A 21,010-nucleotide genomic window follows, 5' to 3' on the forward strand; every position below is an offset into this window, starting at 1 on the left:
AAAAAAGAATGAAATGAAAGGAAATGTGTCAGATGGCACGCCATCTCCACGCTGCTCCTAGATGCCCTGTTGGTCATCCTCCCTCGCGCCGATAAAGACATTTAAACATGGCTGCTTTATTTATCTCTGTGGGCCGTGAGATGCCTCGCCTGGCCACCAAACCGGCTCTTTAAAGATCGATTTTCTGTATTAAATGGGGACGACTCCACAGCCTTTTCTCTGCCCATTTTTCATACCCCTCGCTCAGAATTTGCAATGGTAAGAAATTTGGGGATTCAGCCACACCTGCCCTCCTTTAGAGTCCAAAAAAAATCCAGTATGCTCTATATCCATGAAGGAGACTTTTGAATAATAATTTGGCCCGTGTGTCCGGCAGATCAGATGACCTGTGAGTGGGTGGAGCTGATTAATGTGGACATCAGGGGATGATTTTGGGAGAAGCGCATCCATCATCTGCGGTGCGCGGTTCAGCCTGCAGCCTGTGCAGATGGCTTGCTCAGCGCTTTCCCAGCACCTGCAAGGCATGCAGATGTTGAATCTCATCCGAGGACGCCTGCTAAACGGGGAGGTGATGTCAGATGCAGGGGCGCGACACGCCCTTATAAAATTTTTTCTGTGTTTTTCCCTTGCGTGTGTCCCACAGCTCACAGGCAATATCTCTCAGAGCTCCATCTTTCTGAACCTCCATCGCTGCCTTTTCTGTGGCTTCCAGGTGTCACTCGGAGATTTCAAATGAACTGAAGTTGAGCAGTTTTTTTTTATATATATAAACTTATTTTGGGCCAAAAAATATCAGGGAATCTCTTAGTGGAGGCCCAAAGGGCCAGTGCCCTGGGATCAGCAGTGAGCTGAAGTGAATTGGCGACAAAAGGCTCCACGGACAGCTGCCAGGACCCCGACGCTGTAAGGGTCTGACTGCATTCTGTGGCTCTCCTGCACTAAGGCCATTTGGCTCAGAAACACCCTCCCTCCTGGGGCTGGGAGTGGACAAGGTTTCGTGACTGACATTAAGCTCCACTAATCGGTGAGGGCAGCAAGAGGGTAATGGCTCGGGAGCATACTGGGGGGAGGGATGGGGGGGGGGGGGGTAGCAGGCGATGTTCTGCTCAGTTAACCAGGGAGGGCGGGAAGGGGTGAATAGAGAGGCCCGACTCCCGTGGTGAGCAAGAACCGCAATGGGTTAGAATGGCAGAAAGCGCTGATAGCTCCTAAAACAACACTCATGACAATACCACACCGTTACTCCAGGGGTCAATGTTGCATCGCTTAACTGTGCCAGTAACGCATCTCTGGTCTCCGGTGGTAACAAAGAAGCGACACTGCAGACTCAACTTTATTCAACATGCCCTAGGGGTGCAGGAATATCTCGGAAACCAGTTTTCTGTGCAGAATAGGGTTAAGTGTTTATTTTAATCACTGCTCCCCCTCCCCCAACAGCATCTCTCTCCAAATATACAGAGTCGAAAAAAAGCTCTTGTGTTTGTGCATGGATTTGAGAGCCATGGAGTCTGACTTTCATAGCTCCCCCTTCCTTAGCAGACACTTTTTGACTGCAGAAGGATTACTGGTGACTTACTGAGGATGAGACATATCTTTGTTTGCTAGTTTGTTTTTATTTCCGAAAGATATTCATCAGAACAATTGATGGCTTTTTATGTAATAGGAGGATTTGAACATTATCACCACTGATAAAAATGTAGGTCTTTCCTAATGGGAAAAAAAGGTGTTCTGCATACAGGGTTTGCAGGGATCGCGCTTCGATGATGCTTTTCACATGAGGAAGCGTGTCAATGCACCATCCTTTCTCATTCCTCTCGCGGGGCAGGTTGTGTACAAGAATAACGACGTGCGACTGGAGCTTTCCCCGGTTGGCCAAGCAGGGCGATGCCAAGATGAAGATCCACGGGGTGGTGGCCTTCAAGTGCGGAGAACGTGGCCAACCTGGACCCGGTGACCTTCGAGACGCCCGAGTCCTTCATCACGCTGCACAAGTGGAACGCCAAGAAGACAGGCTCCATCTCCTTCGACTTCCGTACCACAGAACCCAACGGCCTGCTGCTGTTCAGCCATGGCAAACCCAAGCAGCCCAAGGACAGCAAGAACCCCCAGACCCTTAAGGTGGACTTCTTCGCCATGGAGATGCTGGATGGCCACCTATACCTGCTACTGGACATGGGCTCTGGCACCACCAAGACCAAGGCCATCAACAAGAAGGTCAACGATGGGGAGTGGTACCACGTGGACTTCCAGCGGGATGGGAGATCAGGTATGAGGCCGTCTCTCAGCGCCAAGTCAAACTAGAACATTCTCTGCCCCTACCACCTTCACCTGATACTTTATTTATTCGCTCGACAGACTGCCCCCCCCCGGGGCTGGTTAACCGTCCTCACAGCCTGACATGTAGGCCAAACCTGTTTTGCTCACTGTTGTTTTTTCCCTGGAGCTGGAGCCAGCCCCCCCCCCAAATTCTGTGCATTGTTCCACCTGGATCTGTTCTCAGATCCTCAGAGCCCCACCTGGATGCCTTTCCCGGTGTGCGTATGACTTACCCTCATTCCTAAAACGGGACAAGGGTATCGACCGGGGCTGTAACAACCCACACGTCCTTCCTGGACCAGGCATCACATCAGTACTTAACAATCACCAACCCCCCCCCACCCCAACTCAGCAATTACATCTCCTCTGTCTCCCTTTGCCTCCCCACACCCCCAACTTCCAATTTCTCCCCAATTTGCCTCTCTTGTCTGCAGTCCGTTACGTTTCCTTGCTGATTTTACGTTTTCCTTGCCGTTTTACTGCCCTATTGTCTGCCGGTTCAGTTAGGCATTTGGGCTAAAAATCATACCCCTTTCATGCACATATAGGATGGCCCTTTTGTGCTGAATTGCACTATCCGCTCTGTGCTGTAAATGCTGCCTTTGCCGGCGCTGCCGTGTGTGTGCAGCTAGGAAGCGACCCCATAGTCGGCTTCCTGTGGGGAGATCATCCTGTGTGATCACGATTTGATAATGCGCGCCTTTTCTAGCAAGCCGACGTAACAGAAACAAGCAAGAACGCGAAGAGTGACAATTTTGAGATAGAAATAGCTGAAGTGGCTGATTCTGGTAACTGTGTGGAGGTAACGGCAGCTCTTTGAGAACCTCTACGCCAGATAATCGCCTCTCTGTTTCGCATTATTATTTAAAAGGGTCTCAGCTCCTCTGTACAGTACAGCTACCTGCAGGCTAAATCCCCATCCACACCCTTCCAGCCTCCTTCCTTTTTACCTTCTCCTTGTCTGTGACGTTCAGATCATTTAAGGTTTTATTTTGTGAAGGTCAGGGTGCAAACCGATTTACCTGTAGCTGCTGGCAAGTAAGACATTTACATCAGACAGCATTTGGATGACAAAGTAGTTCGAGTGACAAAAAACCAGTTCATTCCTTTATGTTTAGCGACACCTAGTGGCAAAAATATAAAACGACTCACCACTGTCCTGCTCTTCTATTGCGCATCCAGAATTGATTGTATCCTTACTGTAAGATAGATACATTTATTTGTCATTACAGCAGATTGCCATGCTTTAGCATATATTTACTGCATTTATCGCTTCTGAAAATATGTAAAAAAAAAAACAAAATAGGGTCTGCAATGGGCTGGTGCCCTCTCCTGGGTTATTCCCTGCTTTGCCAGGTAACTTCCGGGATAGGCTCCAGGCCGCCTCATCCCTGCATAGGACAAATATGCAGAAGGGATGAATGGATAAAATACAGGGTGCATGCAAATTACAAATTAAACAGTAAGTAATTAAAAAAAATGTCATATTATTTTATGCAATTCTTATATTATTTTTTAAATATATATATTTTGTCCTTGCTTTTTGAGTGAAAATTTCAGAGCATATGGGTAACCTTTAGTGTGCATTTAAGATGGATTAAGGAATAACTGGATTTCCTACCTCTGATTCTGAAATCTGGCATGCCTCAGAGGTGTAACTGTGTCATGAAACGCACACGTCACATTTGTACGTTCAGCTCACAGACACTTCAGCGCTTTGCCCCAGCAGTCCTCAAAATAGCTGTCTGATGCGGCCACGAATAAGAAATAAATCCCAACACCCTATATACGTCTCACTGTTTTACCTAACCCTCCCGGAGTCTGCTCCGGCTGAGTTGCCATGGTAACCAAGGTCTGTCTCTCACAAGACACGTTCTACCAAATAGTGTGGTAATGACATTTCAGTCCCACCCCATCCTCATCCCTAGTGCCCCCCCCCCCCCAGACACACACACACACACACACACACCACATGCACACATTCTCTCCAGTAATCGAGAGTCCTGGGCACTGCCACTCAGACCCCCGCAGAATGGGGGAAGCAGGGAGGATGAGAGGTTATTGAATCTGCTGAGTTGATGTGGTCTCATAGTCATCTGCTTCCCTGGGCTCACGAAAATACGGGTCATGCACATTAATAATGAATATCATCGCAGATAGAATTTAAACGGCATGCTAATGGAAATTCAGAAATTAAGGCCACAGACACGTGGCACTTAACTTCAGCACCGGTGGATGATATGACTTTCTTGACGTGGATGAAGGGTGTCTGTGAAACGCGACCCTCTCCACATCCCTCTCATATTAGACAGTAAGCAAAACTGCTCGTCACTGCTCTCATTGCAGCATTGACTCATTCCGTGCATTTTTGCCATTTTTACCTTTTTCCTGAGATTTCCGAAATAATACAGACTTTAAACTATTTATTCAGTTATTTCCATGATACCTTAAATTAATCTAGAATTTATGAATGAATGGCATTTTAATTATCGCATGCTTACTTTAAATATTTCAGGGCCTGTCACGGAGTTATGAATAATGTGCCCTCTATATAGAGTCAAGTCTTTAACCAGTGTGAAATGACTGATAATTAGGTAGTTAAATTTAACTTTTGAGCACATTTGCCTTTGCGTGTTGCTGAAGGCTTGCGGGGGCTGAATGTGGTTTGTGTGTGCTTTCCCACTGACTGGCACGGATACCCTGTAACACGCCAAGCGGATTTCAGCGGCGTGTGATCGTAATGTCAAAGACCATTTCTGCCTTAAAAAAAAAAAATTAAACATACGGCATGATGCTGATGGGGGTGCGGGGGTGGGGGGTGTGATTATCTATGGGCTGCAAGACAGAGGAGCATCTAGAAGCTTCCAATTGTCGTCCTGGAAATGCACGGCATGTAAGACGTTGTTGTCTGCCCTGGTTCATGTCCAAATTTGGTTTCCAGGACAGAGGTCAGAGTGCATACTCAGCAGATGGGGGAAGGGGGGGGGGGATTTGCATTGGATTCATAAGAGAGCGACCAGTTAGCATTTGAGATGTTCTTCACAACATGTCTGCTCTAAGGAACACATTCATCCGCCCATCCATACATCTTCCACAGCCACTTCTGCAGTAGCTGGCCCACCAGAGCCTCTCCCATGAAGCATGGGGGTGTAGGGGCAGTCCGCTGGACAATATAAAGGCGCTATCTCACAGCATGAGGACAGGATTCGAACCCTCAGCCCTGGATGTGTGAGACGACAGTGTTACCCATTGAATCCTTCATATACATTTAAATGGAAACTTACAAGCGTTTCTGTAATTCATTATTACTAACGTATGATAAATTAATTGTCTTTCTCTTGGTAGAGAGTTGGGGGTAAAGGATTCTGCTATTCATTTTTACTCCAGGCTGTCTTTTAATCGTCAAATGCAGGTTAAGTTGTTTCATCTGCTATTCAGTGAAGCATTGAACATTAGCAAAAGACAAACTACAATTATATGCCAGAGATCAGTTTATGGGTGTGTGTTAGTGCCAGCCTAAGACGTAACGAGATGGACGCCCCTGGCGTTTGTGTGTGTGGCAGCCCGTCTAACACCGAGGTGGATGGTTACATCGATGAGGAGAATGTGATGGGGGAGCATGACGCACCCTGCTGGATGGTTTTATCAAACTTCACTTATTTATGAGCATGCGAGAGAGATAAGAATAACCCCCCACCTCCCCACCCCAAACACTAAAACAAAGAGTGTTCCTGTCTATGCCACTCAGAAAGTGACTCATCGCCATGCATACTGTAACACCTTTACATGTTAAGTATGCTGACAGTTGCACAGACTTTGGTATGTTGGGTCTCCAGGGTACTTTTTGGGGTTTGGAAGATTAACCGACCCAAACCTGCAATACCGAAGGACCAACCGCCCCGATCCATTTATTGATTGTGTGCCCGACTTGTAACAAAATGGAGATCACAGCAGTGCAAAGTCAGAAATCGTGACCTTTTTATCGCCCTCTCAGAGTTTTTATTAACACAGAAATACTGTGTCCTTTCTAACAAAGGCAACCAGACCTGGTCCTACTGTGGACAGCTCCCCCTCCTCCCTTCCTTTGTGACCTCTGAGATTAGATATAGTGTAAAATGGCATGCTGTTGACCTTAAAGGAACAGGATGCTGTTTCCGCTCCCCAGGGACCGGCCGAGGCCCGGGGGTCGGTGACAAAGCAGGGACAGCATAAGCGAGGGCGCGTGGCCTGGGCGACATCGTCACGCCTCTGGCTGCCCTGTTCATCCATGAGTGAAATTACACCAAACGTGGCCAGTGGCTGCTGCTTCCACCCCCCCCCCCCCTTCAAATGCTTAGAGGCTCACTGGTGCTGTATTCCCCTCACCCCTACTCCCAGAGTTTCTGCATTATTTTCCAAGCATCTGATAAGTTGGCCAGAACAGGATGCTGATCTTAAGGGACAAGACTGTCCAATACTGACCAAATAAATCCACTGAAGCATATAAAAATCAAACTATTTCTTCTAAACAGCAGGCTGGACCTATGAGGCTGACTAGCATGCTAACTGGCAGCTCTTTCTACAGCCCATTTCCATTTAGGCATCCACTCTGATCTTATCCTCTCATCCACACTGCCAGAGAATAGCTTGTGTCATTTTCCGGCCATTTCACTATCCTCCTCTTCTGTTTTCTTTCCCATTAATCTTATTTTCCATCTCCATCACACCTGCCCTCCCCATACTATAGCAGGCCAGAACCTAGATTGGGGCTGATGTTATTGCTGTACTTGAAATGAACAAGAGGAGAGGAGAACAGGGCAACCCACACCTCTTTGGCATCCCTTTAAAGAAACGCTCTTGAACTCTCAAATTTCACTTGGCACTAGAAGCCGATATTTCTGCTGTGTGGACTTTGAACCCATCGATCCTGTCCACTGGGTGGCTTGCATCGAAGTTTTGATGGCTATCCCCAGCAACAGAATCTTGGGGAATTCCACCTTCCCAGAGATCAAAAGCCCCAGGAAAGCTATCTGGGAGGAAGTAGTCCCTTTTTCTCACGCTGAGTGCGGACCTCATGTCTGGGGATGGTGGGCCAGGCATTGACAGCTTGACTGCCCACCTCGCCATAATGGGTATGGTGAGAAGGGGTAGGTTGCCCCGTAATGAGTATGATTGAGCAGGCCCATTAGCGGTAACCTGGGGGGTATTAAGCCACCCAGGCATTACTGTGACCATGTTGGTAGCTGCAGAGTGTGCAGCTTAGGGGTGCAGCCAGAGTGGGGATGCAGTAGATGGCATTGCAGTTTCTCATGTCTGGGAATGGGGTTTGAGTCTCTGCTCTGCGCTTCTATAGGAGTGAATATGCATGTGTGTGAGAGTCCTGCAGTGCGTTGGTTTCCCATCTTGGGTTATTCCCTGCCTTACACCTGTAGGCTCCAGATGCCTGCACCCCTGAAGTGGGTACAGGAGGTGGATGGATGGATGGATGTATGGATGGATAGATGGGGCACCAGAGCTTGGGGCTCAGACACTAGACGTAATCTGTCAACTGAGCTGCCCAGCATCAGCTAGATGGTGAACAAAAGCAGTGACCGTTAAACTCGACTGGCACGGTTTTACCTAAGCTAATTATTCAGAAGGAATCTGAATAATATGAAATGCTTGATGGTCCAAGGTGCTTTCTCGCAGCTTGGCAAAATATTAATATTACAGTAAAAGGCCATCCAGCAGATCTTTTTTTTTTTTTCCGTGTTGAGGTCAGATTAATGTGGCTGCTGTTTTTCTCTGTTCTTTGTTTTGGTCTCTGTCTGGGGAGATGGACCTATGTTTCTCTCATTCTTTAATCAGAGTTTATCTGGAGACATTAAAAAAAGAAGTATTTCTGTGTAAGATAATTACAGAGGAAGAGGTTGACGTTGCCACTGGAACATAAGGCCTGCCAGGAGGTAACATATGGGGTGAGCGATTGCCCATAATACATCTTTGTTGTCGCTGGAGCCACACGGAAGGGGGCGACGGGTAGCCTGTCGTTTGCAAAAACTTGAGCAGGATTCAGACTGACGGCTCTTTGGTTGTGGACGTCTGTGTCCTAACACCTCAGAGGAAACTTGGAATACCTCTCCTTGAGCACATTTAAAACAAACCATGTTATGCCCCCGTCCACATGCATTATTCAGCGAGCTAGCGAATTAGCGTCGCGGTAAGCAAGCCATGGGAGAGTAGAGGCGGTTTGTCATCGTGTTGTTGTTATATTCATGTCACTGTTACCTTTTGTCTCTGAGGATATGACTGGATTTATAAATGGGGAATTTGGTGTTTGACATGGCAAAGTGATGCAGTGTTAGTGTGTTTTTATTTTTATTTAATTCTTTTACGCGTTGATTTAATGCTGTATTTTTTATCTTGGGGCAAATTAATCCACATAATACCCCCGTGTTCAATACAATTACTGTAAAATACAGTCTGAAATGTGAAATACATGGTAATGGTTTTAACTTACAGAATGTTCATTTAAAATGAATACTGCTACCTTCATTGTGACGGTTTAGAAATGACAGTCCGGAAAGTCGGTTCCGCACGTCACGCGGACAATGTGCACGCGCCCTTCGATCGCACGAACGGCTCGCTGGACGCAGGTTTCCGTGTTCATTTGTACCGGGAACTCGGCCCGTCTGGCGCAGAAAAATAGATTCCATTCCTCACGTTACCCCTCCCTCCCTCCCGCTCGCCCTCCCTGACTGGAGCCGTGTTTGCTGGGACCCGGTCGCTCCTCAGAGCGATGGCTAGCAGGAGGGGATGCGGCACCCGGCATTAATTACCGTCCCGCCGTGGGCGTGGGCCCCGGGCTCACCGTTCTGCGTAAAAATCAATCACAGCCGGCGTCGGGCCCCTCTGTCTCGGGTGCCTTGGCAGTCCGGTCATGTAGCCCGTTGTTTACCGTGTTCTGGGTCGCGAATTAAATCTGAATGAAACCGATAAATCACCAGTGGGAAAAAGGCGCGGTCGGTTACGTTTTTTATGCACGCGGCGGAGGAACGAGGGATGGGGGGAAATGAAAATGACCCGCTGTTTGTTTTCCTTAAAAAAAAAAAATGACCGGGTCTGATGAACCTTTGATAAATCTTCACTTTCAGTTGGATGACATGATAAAACAACACCTGGTTTTTTATGATGTCAGTCATAGAGGGGATGGAAATGAAAAATATACGGAGAATAATTCTCTGGATATTAAGTATGATTTTTTTCGGGCGGGGGGCGGGGCTTTTGGTGTTGACGTGCTCAGGGCAAAAACATCAAAATATGTACTTTACAGTTTTATACTGTATACTAGCTAGTTACTAGATTATTATTATCCATCCTCCAGTCACTTTTGCATTTTTATCCTTATTATTATTATCCCACCTGCTTGCCTTTCCAGGTACCATCTCCATCAACACCTTGCGAACACCGTACACAGCACCAGGTGAAAGTGAGATCTTGGACCTGGATGACCACCTATATTTGGGCGGGCTGCCAGAGAACCGCGTGGGTCTGGTGTTCCCCACCGAGGTGTGGACAGCGCTCCTCAACTACGGTTACGTGGGCTGCATCCGTGACCTCTTCATCGACGGCCAGAGCAAGGACGTGCGCCGCATCGCCGAGGCGCAGAAAGCCGCCGGCGTCAAGCCCTCCTGCACAAAGGAGCCACCCAAGCAGTGCCTGAGCAACCCGTGCCAGAACAGCGGCACGTGCCGTGAGGGCTGGAACCGCTACGTGTGCGACTGCTCGGGGACCGGCTTCCTGGGCCGCTCCTGTGAGAGAGGTGGGCCACCCTCCACGCCTTCTCTCTGTGTCGCCACGCATCACTCACCTGTGTTCCTCCGGCGGTGTCTATGTCCTTTTCCCTGTTGCGTCTGTGTCTGTTCCATGGTTTGTTCCTTTTGTCTTCCTTGGTGTGTCGGTGTCTTTTTCTGGTGAGTCTGTGTGTTTTTCCTCTTCCTGTCCATATCGTTTCCCTTGATGTGCCCAACTGTTTTTCCCTGATGTGTCTATGTCTTTGCCTTTGATATATCCATGTATTTTTCCTGTGGTGTGCCCTTGTTGTTTTCCTCACTGTTAATCCATTTGGATTTATTTTGTTGTGTTTGTTTCCTATCTGCTGGTGAGTCTCTTTCCTGTCTCTCATCCATTATACCTTCACCAATAAGTCTGCCCAACTCAGTATACATATTTAGATCATATGGTTCTGAGCTTATGGAACTGAGATCCATGAAGTGCTGACTGTCTTAAGTCTTACCAGGGCAACATATATTATGTTTGTATTTAACGGTTTTTCCATATGCTTAACTCATGACTTCCACCTGGTTTCCTAATCGTTTCCACTTGGCTAACATATAGCTTCCTAATTGTTTCCTCACGGCTTCCACATGGCTTCCTAATTGTTTACTCACGGCTTCCACATGGCTTCCTAATTGTTTCCTCATGGCTTCCACATGGCTTCCTAATTGTTTCCCTCATGGTTTCCACATGGTACATGCACTTGCTTTGAAAATATTTTGGTATTTCCTTCTTAATTCTTTCTAGAAAATGTCTGTATGAAAATTGGCGACAACTTGATCCCCCCCACGTCAGCTGAGGGAGGGAGCTCGTGATCCCAGCTGACTATAATCACATCAAAGCTTGTCACCTTAACTAGTAACTAGCTTGAATGTGGGATTTCGTGTAACTTACAGATTAAATCTCTGCACATTTGACACCTGTGAATGTGTCTGTGTATGTGGAGAGGGAGCTGTTTTTAGAAAGAAACATTATAGATGACTACAGTTTAATTCTGTTGTGCTGAAGGGTCTCCAGCACTTTCCTCAGTTTTCCAGCACCATACACCATACAGACTTATGCCCGGATATTTCTGTGGCCATGATTCTTGAAGGTGGATGGGGATGAGGGTACTGTTAAAGTAGTGGGCAGCTTCACTGTCGCTCCCCCATAGGTATCTGGCCACCACATACAGCCTTGCAAATTGGCTGTCTGCTGTCTTTAAGCGTCAGAGTCCTTGAGCCACAGAGCAGTGTTCTGATCCCCCTCTGTAGATAGAGAGGAGAGGAGTGGGGGGACTAGCGAGCGAAGGGGCGGGAGACAGATGCAGGTGGAGGCACGGAATGAATCACGACTTACCCACTGTGAAAGCTGAAATGGCTGTGCGAGGCAGTTGACAGCTAGCCCTGAATGTGGCCAGGTGACCCTGGGAGTGTTGCCGTGCTGACGAAATGGTCTCCGTTTGATTAACGGCCCTGAGAAAGCTGTTCAGAGCAGGCGGTAACACTGCGGGCTGCATGATGCTGGTTGCTCGCTGGGATGAGGCTGTACCTCGGTGGGCCAGTTTTCCCGTACACACGCAGATGTCGCAGACTCACTAATTGTATTTATTTGCTGTCTCTGTTGGCGCGTAGTCGAGTCTAAGCCTTCACCCCCACACCAGCAGTCTGGATGGCTTTCAGCTTTTTGAAATAATTGACGGCATCAGTCTTCACTTTCTTCACGTCAATGTTGAGTGCTAATGCAGGGCTGTAGAGAGCCTTTCGGTTGAAAGCCACAGGGGGTGTTATGGATGGCTGTCCTGTTGCACCTCCCCTCCCCCCGCGAAGTGACTTCACAGACTGTAGAATTACGTTGGACGATTGACACCCAAAGGGTTAGTGAGGCTCCTTTAACATTTCTTGTACTGTACCTTGGGGGGTGGGCATGTGGCTGTGATGCAGCCCCTCTCCAATTTACAATTATCCAGATGTGCTGTCAGTGGAAGTAGATCAGATGACCGCAACAGAGCAAGGTGTTAGACTCCCATGTTAGGACAGAAAGTGTAACAACTCAATTTGCATGCCTCCCCCTTACTTGTGTGTTGGAATAATGAGACCCTACGGCTCAGAGTTCGTCGCACTTTGCATGTTCAGAAAACCTCCCCATAGGCCACCTTCCATCCTGGTGGGGGAGGAGGGGGTGAGAGCTTCAGTTTGCTGCCTTTCCTAGGTGTACCCATTGTCACGACACAGCACAAAATATTCTTTCCCAGCCCTCTGATATCTGTGTGCAGTGTACCACCCAGTGGTGCTAGTTAGGTACTGCAGCTTGTGAATGGTTGGCATACCAACCCCCCACATGCATAGTCGAATCAGCGGCATCTTCATTAAGCAGGCATCGTGTTTTCACACCCAAATGCCGACCGCCCCCACCTCCAGTCTAATTAGACAAAATGTGTGCTGTTGCTGGGGGAAAAGAGTGAGCACCCACATAACTGGAAGGAAGAGCTGTGTAACAGATGAACACCTCTCCAGTGAGGAATGATGGACGTAGGTCCACAGGCATGATTTTAAGGCACTAAGTGGACGTTAAATCAACATTAAACCACGCAAATTCCCGCCTGGATAACTTAGCTGATGTTATCCATCCATCTTCCAGCCACTTGTTCTGGGTAGGGTCACAGGGATGATCCGGAGCCCGTCCCTGGCAGCACAGGGTTCAAGACAGAGGTACCCCCCCACCGCTTTGGTCTCCTACAGGCATCCAAAAAGGTCACATCATGGGGGCCGTTGCGCTTGTCCAGTTGGATTGCACCATTTGTAAGCAAATTCCTGCATCCCAGCTGGATTTTCCTTCCCTCCTGGTGACAAATTCACGCCTATTCAAATGAGCCCTGCTTCTTTGCCTCCTGTGGCCAGTGACAGGTGTCCAGATCAGGCTTCACTCACCATGAATGTGTGTCCTTCATGTGTCATGTGATGTCCAGTCCGTTTTTAAAGGCAGTAGCTTCGGGCATTTTCGGGAGTTGCTTGGTAACCGTACTTAAGGCCATGACGGTCCAGAATCCGGCAGCACCGCTCTGTTCTATAATAGGCTCTCACTTCAGCTGGTGGGACTGTTTTTAATGTCGCAGGACCCCATTCGCTGTGGCCTCTACTATTCCTGTCCCAACTCGCCTCAGAGGTGATCCTGCTGCTTATCATTAACGTACGTTTTTCGTGCAAGATGATAAGATAGGAGCACTGAACCCATGATGCCCGTAGGGAGAACCGTGCCTCATTATCTCCTAGGGGGGTGTGGGAGGGCTTGTGAGTCCCCACCGAAATCAACTCTCCCCATATTAATCAGTTTGTTTTTTCAAGAACAGGCTTGCTTATATATTTATTTATGCCTTGAAATATTCCCAGGCCACATTTATCTGTCCTACAATAGGGACATCAATATTTAGCACAGCAGTGCTTTTCAAAAAAGCAAAGGGATTGTTTGATTTTTTTACCCCCCTCTGACAGGTGCTCACTCTGCATTAGTGTATCGTTGCTTGTGGTTTCACGCTCAGGCAAGTCTAATGGCAGTATGGTGGGAGGGTGCAGGAACAGGGACTGGCCTGAGGAAAGAGAGGAGTGGTATGGAAGTGGTGGCCGGTGGCCGGTGCCAGAGTATGTGCTGCAGGATAATTATTGTGACGACCATCATGGAGGAGATGGATGAGGACGTACATTGTCTTCTTCAATGTGGGCATCTACTGGAAGTACAGGCACTGTAATAGGAAAAGTAGTCATTCTTGTTAGTATCGACATACTAATTCTTCCTATTTATTCTATGACTCTATTACTAGAGTTTTAACATTTTTGTTTTATAAAAAGGGTTTTTAATGCCCACTGAGAGATTGCAGGCACACATGTGGAGGTGAGGATATCTGTTTGACTGTCAGTCACTTACTTATGTCATCTAACGAGTGTTTGTGGGGGACGCGTGTGAATGTGTGCGCACGCACAGTTGGGTACACGGCAGGGAGGCTAGTAGAGAAATAAAGAGTCATTTGTCTTGTTTAGCAAAATAGAATCCATTAACATACTCCCGGAGAGCATTCCTCAGCCTCGCAAATGCTCATGACTACAAACAGGGTTTACAGGAGTGCGTTACTGTCCCTGTAGTGCACCAGTGGGACTGGGGTAAGAGGCAAGGCCAGCACAGGTGTGACAGAGGAAACTTCCAGAAGGTCCCACTGCTGTGAGATTGGGCGGAGAGATGGGGTTGGCTTTCACTGGCACTCTGGAGATGCCAGCCAGTAAAATTGGATTTTAATTTCTATGGGGGTCAGGCTTAATGCTCTCCCCTTAAACTAATAAATTAACTTTTTGTGGAATGACATGTAAATGTCTGTGTGTGTGTTTTTTTTTTTTTTTAATTGCTCACAGGAAGCACAGAGCAATCAACAGTAAATTAATATCCCACGTTCCCACTTTTTAAACAATCCCATCTCAATTCTCATGTATGTCTATATCCTCTCTGGCCATCTTTAATTTTTTTTAAACTGCTCCCCTGTTGTCGTTTGAGTCCCAGTCTTCCCTAGCTGAAGAGAGACTCCTTAGTCAACCCTCACCTTGGAAACCGTCCCCTGCTCCTGTCGAATCACCGTCAGTGAGGTGCACACGTTGCCCTCACAGAAGTTTCTGTCACTTTGGTCTTTATCACACACACACACACACACACACACACACACACACAGGTTTATAATTACATCTTTGTGGGGACTTTCCAATCAATGGGGAAAACTAATCACAACATGATGACCTTATCCCCTACCCATCCCTAACCTTCACCATAAGTAACCAGTCCAAATACAAGACTTTTGGTATTTTTACTTTTTCGATTGCATTATAAATCCAAATGGGGACCTCAAAAGTAGGGAGATTTCAGGTTTTACTTCACTTTGGGGACAATATGGTCCTCAAATGTGATCTCTGGAAGCGCACACACACACACATACACACACACGCACACACACACACAGGCAGGCAGACAAACACACACCGGGACATTTTTTTGTACTCCAATAATAGACACTTCATGAGACCTTGGTCAAAGCGTACCCACTGTGAGAAGAATGACATTAAAAGTTAACACTTTTTTTTCCATAAGATTATCTCTCAGGTACTGTGTGCTTGGCATAAGCTCCAGTCCAGTCTCCCCTAAGGTTCAACAGAGTCAAATCTCACATTAGGTCGAATAAGGTAACAGGCACACAGAATTCTGGAAATGACGATAATATTCTGTGAGGATCTTCTCACTGTGGAGGTGCATACATATGCATAGCTTCTGAGCGAATAGGCAAGTGGTGTCCCATCTACCTTCACCACCTGCATACCTGCCTTACTCAGTGTAAATGCCATTTGGGCATACATTTATATTAGCTGATTTACCAGAAGCGTGACATCTCTATGACGTGATGATGTCTTCTTATGCCTTCGCAGCCTGCGATTTGGAGAATGACAATCAAACTCAAGATTGATCTGTTTTTCAGCACAGGAAGGCTGCTGGTTTAGGCCCCTGCTGGGTGGTACCCGGGGTGACAGGGGTTTCTGGCAGTCTGCAAGATAGAGATGAAGGAAGTGGGGGGGGGAATCTGTTTTCTTGTTCTCTTTGGCCGTTGGTGTTTAGCCCATTTCACATTCATATCATTTCTGCTTTTTTGCGTATCACACTCCTTGCTCAGGGGGCATGAGCTAGTCTTTGCTGGAGGTCTGCAGTGGCCTGATTTAGCCTGCGAGTACTGGTCCCTAACCACCTAACAGGTACTCCTTCATGTTTCTAAAACGGGTGCCAGTCTCCCCAGCTCCCTGCAGCATGTACAGGCCTGCAGTGGTTTCCTTTTCTGTCCTTCCTGTTCTCCGTCTGATTCCAAGTAGCTATAAATGATGCCTGTTCCACTCATTGCAGGTAGGCAGTGGCCAACGGTGCTGACACCCGTTGGTCATGCATCCGGCCCCCGAGTCCTGTCACTTATAGCTCAGCCGAGTAGAGGCTGGGAGACGGGATACGGGTGAGGGATGTGCCAGGATCATCTACTGGGACGGTGCATGCTCTCTGCTCACCAACCCAGAGAAGTGGGGCTGCGGGTCCCTGCCTGGCATGCCCAGCTCCACCCACCCCATAAAATAAGAAGTCAAAGGGCAGCTTTATTTAGCTGCTTTGTCTGTGTACTCTAAAATACACACACACTCAATACGGAGCCCTAGGTCCTAGACCTTCAAGGGCAACCTCGCTATAATTCCCTGTTTTTGTTTTCAAGCCCAGCACAGTAGCTTAACCCGTATGACTACCTCAGGGCTGAAGTTCTCAATTTGAAATTTGAAAAGATTCTCTCCCCCCCCCCCCCCAATTTTCCTCCATCTCATTAGCACCCTTAAGTCATAGGATGGTTTTAAGGTTATTAAACTGTACTGTCTGGAAGCATCAACTGCTGTGGTGATCTTTTACTTATTTCGACCCCTGCATTTGCAGAGGCATACACACCCATGTAGTCTATATTGTGCCTTCTTGATGGACCCTTTGTCATCAGTCTCAGTTTCTTCAGGTGCTTCAGTCCTGCCTTTCAGCTCGTGGGCAAAAGATCCACACAGGGACCGTTGGATAAGAAGTAAAGGATGGGAATGATTTCCCTACAGGGTTTTGTAGCAGCATCATCAAAGGGTCTGGATGAGGGCATCTGCATCTCTGTTGAGATCCTTAAGCCTGTTGCTTTCAGGATATAGGAGAGACTCCAGCGGAGGAGGCTTAGTCAATGAAGCTCATGCCTGGGAAACCTGCACCTGTCTTCAATGAGTCAATGAGATTTTAGGAAGTTTAATGTTTAGTTGATTTAGTGTTCTGTGTTTCTGTTTGGGGTTACATAATTTGGAGCCTGGTCCTTGACTATGTTGGGCCACCTCCCTGACGGTGTAGCCTTGGTGGCCTGTGCTGACTCCCTGACCACTTCCCACTTGGTGTCTTAAAGATGAGAAGTCTTAAGATCCTCTGTACAGGTTCTGGTAAACAGCTTTTCTTTTTTTTCTACCTGTAATGTCTTGGAGATTCTCATAGCACTAATGTCCATAAATTAAGATAAGGCCCAGTGACAGATTATAAAGCTGGTGATTATGGGAAGCATGAGTGTGTTGTCACTGCAGATTTTCACACGTCCATTTCATCAGTAATGTTAATTTCCCATGATGCCGCTGTCCATAATGACTCTAATAAAAGCAGTTACCTCATCCGTCACCTCTTTTGAGTATTCATATCAGCTGGACAAAAAAAATTACAAATGTATATTTTATGAACACCCCCTCCCCCTTTATAAGAAGATTGTGGTGAATCAATCATTCAGCCTGTCATGTAGCGGAATTAATGTGCGAGAGGAGTGGTCTCGCACCGGATGATCATGGGTGCTTACGGCCTCTTTCTGTGAGGCATGCGAGTGCAAGGCTACGCCTGCCTGTCCGTAATGCACACTAGCAGAGGAGACGTTGCTGTAAAAATTAGCAACCTGAAGATAAACAGACGTGGGCAGATAAAAACAAGCCACCGCAATTAACACCAACAGTGGAGCCGAGTGCTAACGCGGCATTTTACAGCTCTGGATTTGCTCATTTGAAATGGGAGGCCATTTTTAACTGTGCTGTCAGGACCTTTCTTCATTTACGTTGTAGTTGATGTCCCTAGAAAATACTAAGTCTAAAACTATATACAGTTTGTAGCCCTATATTCTGCTGGATACTTTTACTGGAGCAATCATCATGGGCACTTCCCTCATGGGTGCAACAACAATACTGCTCCTAGGACTTGAACCAGAACTATTCTCACTGGTATAATACTACTAGTCCTGCTCTTAACTTGGCATGTTATGTAGTGCCATATATATCTTAACCCTAAGGTACAGGGCTTGCTAGCAGGTCAGTATTAGAAGCAGAATTAGCACTTGCTAGAACGTCAGTATTACTGCAGAGAGCACTCGCTAGAGTGTCAATATTAGCCTTACAGTTAGCAATTGCTAGTGTGTCAACGATAGCCTTACAGTTAGCACAAGTGCATATTAGCGCACATTCCTGATACATCTATTGCACTTGCTCCCATAGCTGCGCAGATAACATGCTCAGTAGCTACAGAGACCTCTGTCTGCTGCAGTGTCATTATAACCTGCTGCTTCATTTCCCTCCTCAGTCACCACTATTTTGGCAGAAAACAGCCTTCAGCTTTTCAGAAATGGAAGCCTGCTCATCAATTAATGTGACTTTCTTTTCCTCGAACATCAGTTGGGTTGTTTCCAATTGCACCACTGGCAGGAACATCCTCCTCTTCCAACATGCTGTGGTAGGGGAAGCTAACCAGCTCCCCATCCCAGAGCGGCAGCACCCTAATCCCCCAGTTTGTGTATAATCCCCCCCTTCCCCAGATGCCACCATCCTCAGCTACGACGGCAGCAAGTTCATGAAGATCCAGCTACCGGTGGTGATGCACACGGAGGCAGAGGACGTGTCTCTTCGCTTCCGTTCCCAGAGGGCCTACGGAGTCCTCCTGGCCACCACGTCACGGGATTCGGCGGACACCCTGCGGCTGGAACTGGACGCTGGCCGTGTCCGGCTCTCTGTCAACCTAGGTACCCCCGACGGCCACGTCCACAGCCACTGTCAGTCTGCCAACCCGCTACCTTACTACGCTTACCTTGCCTTACCTTTCTGACACATTTCATAACTCAACAGCGTAACCTTTTTCCTCATATTTGTCCAGCTAAAATTTATACTCTGCAAAGTTTATCCCTTTTAAATATACCATTTTCAAGCCAGAATACTTTCACATTAAACTCAGCAGCACACACAGGGTGTATGACACTCTCTGATAATATTCATGCTCCACCCAGGACACTTACATACACACATTCCCACACTCACTTGTCGGCGTGATGCTGTTGCTATGTGCCAAGAGGAAGTGGATGGTGTAGAGAGTCCTTCAAAGACCAGAGTCTGCGGCCCTCAGCTCACTGCCAGATGAGCACGGTGTGGCCCTTAACCCCCAGGGAATGCTTGAAGCCTCTCCACCCCCGCCACCCCAAACTCTCACAGTGTGTACCCACAATCCTTCACTCACAAAGGAGCTGCTGTTCCAGCAACAAGGCTCCTGTGCTGTTTTGGCCCTGCAGTCAGAGTCTTTCTCCCTTCTGCTGTTCCATTACTCTCATCACATCTGCCGGAGAGCCCCCTTAAAAAGTCAATATCCTCCGCAAAAATCCCTTACAAAGTCATGCAGATGGTTAGTGGGGAGGAGGGAGCAGCTGTGGCTGTACTGAAACATCATCCCCCACGCAGCAGCACAGAGCTCCATCTTTTTAATATTTCAGGCCCCCGCCTCCTGCAGCCTCTGTAGCTTCTACCTATCATGCTTTGGTAACAATTCTTTCTATGTGAGGGGGGAAAACATCAGGAAAGTCAATAACACAGTAAAGAGGAGTGCTACTCTGATCTCACAGACGTCACACTATTACAGGTGTGACTTTCCCCCCGGTCACCACTTGAGAAAACCTTTGCAGGATTCTCCAGAACTTCCTTATTCCATAGCAGAGCTGTGGGGGTGACAGTCATCTCAGTCCGCATGCCTGGTTCATTCTGGTGACAGTGGGGCGGTTTTGAGAGCTGGTGCCTGTGGCACCCTGATCATCATGGTAACCTCAAATGACCACCCCATCCCCCTCCCACGAAGAACACCTCCCCTCCCCTTTTAGGAAAGGCAAAGCATTCCTTGTAAGGGCAAGCACCTGTTGGTCTTTGGCTGTTTGCTACCACTTTTCTGCTGCGGTTGACGACACATGACCGGCAGTGGCCTCATGGGAAGGGAAGATGAGTTTCTGATTGGTCGGGTTCCTTCAGCACTTCTTTGTCTGTTAAGGAATAAGCCTGTTACCTCTCACACCTACAATAAAATATATACATACATATATATTAATGTTCATTGGAAATGCCATCCTATGACATTTTCTAGAAAAATAATCAAATATATCACTAGCTTTTTATAGAGTAGAAATTTTAATAGTATAGTAGTGTAATATTATACTACTGCCATTGTGGTTACTATTGTACTGCTGTAATTTCCAAATGTCCATAGTTACAATTAGTAGCTAATTACACATTCATTCTTTAGCAGGGCTGTTAGGGAAGTGCTGATAGGGACCCATAGAGCACTGAAGGCGTCAGGTGCGATCTGAGCACGCTCCATAAGCCTCTGCGAGGGAGTACTCCAATCAGTGAGACCCACTGGGAGAAAATAATTATAATAATTAGTGGACAAAGCATCAGTGCTCCCTCGGGGCCAGGAATGGCAGCGGCCCAGTCGGACTTGTCGCCCTTTGAGTGGCTTGCTAGGAACCCCAGTGAAAATGACGCAAGAGCTCGTCTTGCCTTCCAGGAGGCCCAGCTTGACCGTGGCTGTGATCCGATGCTCTCGCCCCATGTGAGCCCCCCCCCCCCCCCCCAAAGCATCAGACTATGGCCCTGTTGCCTGATAATCACATGGGTCCTTCTTGAGTAACACACCTAATAACAAATGTCCCTGATTTAAATGGCATGTAATGGTAAAAGGTAATGGGGGGGGTGCGGGGGGCAGAGGTCATTGCTAATGTGAAAATGAATTTTCACACAAACTCCCTTATACAAGTTCAGGTAGGAGCAGTATGGAGAGGCAAAGGGATAAATCTGTGTGCTGCCCCCACCATGATTGTAGTGACGGTCCCCCTCCAGCCGGGTTCACTCATGCTACTCCACTTCCCGTGTTTGCCTAATGACCATGGAGTGACGGACAGCCGTCCCATGCCTTGCTGTTCTAATCGCTAGCTGCCATACTGGGCCCTGGCAACGTGAAACGGTGTAGCTTGACCCGGTAATGGGGATGAGGGGGCCAGCGGGGGCTCAGA

General features: G+C 47.6%; 1 protein-coding gene across 1 annotated transcript in view; it reads left to right on the forward strand.

Moving 5' to 3' along the window:
* nrxn1a (neurexin 1a) overlaps positions 1-21,010 on the forward strand; it is a 242,686-nt gene that overhangs the window by 91,195 nt on the left and 130,481 nt on the right. Inside the window, 5 exon segments of the mRNA XM_049008491.1 lie at positions 1,826-1,864; positions 1,866-1,925; positions 1,927-2,266; positions 9,713-10,096; positions 18,503-18,706. Of these exon segments, the coding sequence (XP_048864448.1) occupies positions 1,826-1,864; positions 1,866-1,925; positions 1,927-2,266; positions 9,713-10,096; positions 18,503-18,706 (1,027 nt within the window).

The sequence above is a fragment of the Brienomyrus brachyistius genome, chromosome 3, assembly GCF_023856365.1.
Source record: "Brienomyrus brachyistius isolate T26 chromosome 3, BBRACH_0.4, whole genome shotgun sequence".
In the NCBI taxonomy this organism is placed as follows: domain Eukaryota; kingdom Metazoa; phylum Chordata; class Actinopteri; order Osteoglossiformes; family Mormyridae; genus Brienomyrus; species Brienomyrus brachyistius.